The 3,693-nt window shown below is 31.8% G+C and overlaps 1 protein-coding gene across 1 annotated transcript; it reads left to right on the top strand.

Moving 5' to 3' along the window:
- The first annotated feature begins 489 nt into the window (after nucleotides 1-489).
- On the top strand, nucleotides 490-1,764 carry LOC119689990 (proteasome subunit beta type-2-like). Its single transcript, XM_038104958.1, has 4 exons — nucleotides 490-616; nucleotides 724-932; nucleotides 982-1,204; nucleotides 1,277-1,764. Exons 2-4 carry the CDS (start codon nucleotides 833-835, stop codon nucleotides 1,623-1,625), a joined length of 672 nt encoding a protein of 223 aa, XP_037960886.1. The 5' UTR covers nucleotides 490-616; nucleotides 724-832; the 3' UTR covers nucleotides 1,626-1,764.
- Nucleotides 1,765-3,693: the final 1,929 nt, after the last annotated feature.

Below are 3,693 nucleotides of genomic sequence, written 5' to 3' on the forward strand. Positions count from 1 at the left end.
AGAACATTTAAAGAGTATGTGTACAAACGCTTGAATATCAGTTCACAAAAGCGATGAATAGTGGGGTCCGAATAACCCATTTTGACCCCTTAGCTTACAGTGCTCTGTCAGAAACTCTGTAAGAGTTTTAATATTTTCTCTGCATATTGAAAGGAATATACAACCTTAGTTGAATTTCTGAAAATCTTTAATATAACCCTATAACAATTAGGTTTTGGTTTTTTAATACGTTTAGTGTTTAAAATTTATCTATCATTGAAATCAGCGAAAAATGAGTTAATATATGTATGTAAAATTCTTATTTGGTTTAAAAATTTAAGTGAAGTAATACCTCGATTTAAAATTGATGAAGACTGCTGCCAGTAAGATAATTGGATATTAACATATTTGATTGAATTAAGATGTGATTTTTTATATAAAGTTTAAAAAATATGAAAATACAAGGATGTCAGGATTTATAATTATGAAGTATAATTCAGTAAGCAGTATTTTTTTTAAAGTAATTTTAAAATCAAACTCAATATAAATTTGCTTGCATCGTTTGCAAAGTTCGAAAAAATAACTGTCAAATACTTACCACTAACAAATAGAAGAAATGCACTAAAGAACAAAACTTGTAATAAAAATTATTTTTTATTGATGCTAAAGCTATACTACTATTAAGTCACTTAGATTATATCTTATGTTGTGTTATTGTGTTAAGTAAACTTTCTTTACTTTTAGTTTAAAGTCGAATGGAAAGGTCACAGTCATCATCTCTAAGTACGACTCAGAGCAATAAATCTTCAGTTATTGTTTCTTCAGTTCCAGCTTATTTATCACAAATACAACAATGAATGTTCTGGGCTGCTTGCTTGGTCTGCAAACCGATAACTTTGTGATGCTTGCTGCCGACACGTCATTGGAAAATGTACTAGTGCATATACTAAGCGGTAAGTATTAAGTGTCGAAATATTCAAGTATCTGAAGTTAAACTTTTAGACGTTGTCAAAATAATCAAAGTTGGTGAAAAAGTAGGAATTGCTGGTATAGGAATTGCAGCTGACCGAGCGAATTTTCTGCGAGATCTGGCAATCGAATTCGAGTTTTTCAAAGTAAGAAACCATCGAGAACTTCAATTAGAATCGGCTGTTCATTTCGTTAATAAACAACTGATTAAAGCATCAAACGCTAAAACTATGCAGCTATACATATTAGTAGGCGGGTAGGTTACTCTCCAACACTAAGGTATGCTATTTCATTTGTAAATATAGTACGGTTTCATTTATTTATTCAGATATATGGACGATAAGGGCTATCAGTTACATTATCTAGATGGTAGTGGTGGAACAACATCGATTCCTTACATGGCACAGGGTATTGGCGGCAAATTTTGTGAAACTATATTGAAACTTCGTTATCGCCCCGACCTAAACCAGGCGGAAGTCTTATCTATTTTTGGTGACTGTGTTGTCGAGTTAAACAAACGTTCATTATTTAATTTCAGCAAATTGTGTGTAGCTGTGATAGATGAAAATGGTTTTAAATACTTAAAAAATATTGAACTTTCTAAATGTTTGGTGGCAGAGAGTATTAAAAATCAGAAACAGAAAGAACAACTAAAACAACAAAAACAACAAAAATAACTTTAAGAAACAATTAATTATTATTTTATATATGGTTATTAAATTTTTCATAAACTATAGAGATATTGAAGATAAGTGCAATTGTTCAACAGTTTCAATTGAAAATAAAAAGTTATTAAATATACAGACAAGGTTTCTAAGAGGACGAATTGCTATTTATCTAACTTGATATTTTGATACCTGACTTGTGACATAATTGATTAAAGTAATATAATATGGAAAAGTTGGTGTTCCGTCAGATCACCTAGCAGTGTTAGTGGATGTCAATGCCCTTTTATTGGATTTCTTTTAAGCAAATTCAACATCTGATTGGTAACCATCTGATTGGTCAAATATAATTCTTAAAATGGTCACTCTCTTTAAGGTTCCACATACACGAAAGTGAAGTTATAAATCTTCGGTTGTTACAAGATAATCTATATTTGTGATATACAGTGATTTTATACTGTTTATTATTATATATATATATTCAACTCATTAATTCCATCAACCGATTGTTTTTCCCTTTCCATGATTTCCTTACAGGTAGCATCAGTATTGAAGAAATCTTCTGCCTTCATAATAGCAGTTCCATCTAAAACTATACAAACTTTAACAGATTCTTCGGGAAGCAAACTGATCTCATCTGTACGTAATGCATACCCATTGTCAGTTAATGCTTTACTTGTTTACTTGTTTACCTCAAAAAGTAGCATATTTTAGTAGTATTAGTATTTAATCCGTATTTATAAAGTATTCTAGAGAATCCTTATTTACTTGTTGAGGTTATGAAAACGGGTAGTCAATGGCTTTGAGCTCTGCTGGCTGATTGTCAATATCGTATCGTTCATCTACCCACGAATATTTTTACAGGAGATAAAGTAAACCAACATTTTCAATAAACTGCATATAATGCACTTCTTGATTGTTTTCATATCTCCCCGACATCTCGGTTACTCTATGACGTGTAATAGTGCGTGCATGCTCTTTGTTTTAACATGTTTTATTGTGTTTGCTTTGAGTGAACTTTTTGTTGTAGTAGATTTTTATTGTTTCTGCAGTTGTTTTTTATGAAATTGCTATTTTATTACATTTAAATCCCATTGATATCATTTATCTTTGACACAATATCCATCAAGTTGGCCATAACCATTATCCAAATGGCATCGCATTACTTTGTATTCCAATTTCCTTTTGATTTTGTTATATATACTTTGGCCACAAATTCCCATAGCATCAATTGTTTTCTAAAGTGCTGCTCCATGCAACTGTTTCAAGCAGCCTCACCTCTTTTCCTTTACTTAGACTCCCGGTTAAACTATATTTTCATTCTAAGCATAATAGACCCATTCTGCTAAATCCCATGATTTCCACGAATCCGCACGTAAATGTTTTGAAAAAGTGCACATAAACGTGATGCTGATATGCACCAAAGTTCGAGAATAAAAATTGTGTGTCTTCTGTTTGGAAAAGAAACGAAACGAAAACGTATAAAAATGTTATGGAAAGTTTTTTTTTTTTTTTTTTCTTTTTTGAGAAAATAAAACTTATAGATTCTATAAGAAGCGCATAAACTGCATATATATTTTGTAAAAGAAAAGTTTGGTAGCACAGAAAAAAACCAAACCAAGGAAAATAAACACAAAAATCATGCATTGAAAGGAAAGCATTCAAGCAAACTTTCCACCACGCGTTTTATTCACTACACAAACTTAGCAATATTTTGTATGCAAATCATGTATATTTGTGAAAAGAAAAATTGATATTTAGAAAGGAACCAGCGACGGCAGTATCAGCAACATGGCAGCAGCAGCAGCAACAGCAGCAACAACAGCAGCACAGCTAAAGCAACAGCCTTGCCAATATCAGCTCAAACGTGGCATTTCTCTAAGGATTTTTTATATATTCAAATATTTTATTATACCAGCAATTGTTGTTGCTGTGTAGTGTAGTTGGTGTATTTGTATGCCATGTTGCGGTCGCAGTTGCAGGAACATTAGCAACCATTGTTACTACTGCTCTTGTTGTTGTTACTACCGCTGCGCATATATAGGGTTTGGTATATTGCATTAAAAGTTGTTGTTATTTG

Source organism: Teleopsis dalmanni, chromosome X, assembly GCF_002237135.1.
Source record: "Teleopsis dalmanni isolate 2A chromosome X, ASM223713v2, whole genome shotgun sequence".
Lineage (NCBI taxonomy): Eukaryota > Metazoa > Arthropoda > Insecta > Diptera > Diopsidae > Teleopsis > Teleopsis dalmanni.

Coding starts and splice junctions, on each gene's coding strand:
- LOC119689990 (XM_038104958.1), top strand. CDS start 833: ATGAATGTTCTGGGCTGCTTGCTTGGTCTGCAAACCGATAACTTTGTG. Junction 933..981: donor ACTAGTGCATATACTAAGCG/GTAAGTATTAAG, acceptor TTAAACTTTTAG/ACGTTGTCAAAATAATCAAA. Junction 1,205..1,276: donor CTATACATATTAGTAGGCGG/GTAGGTTACTCT, acceptor TTATTTATTCAG/ATATATGGACGATAAGGGCT.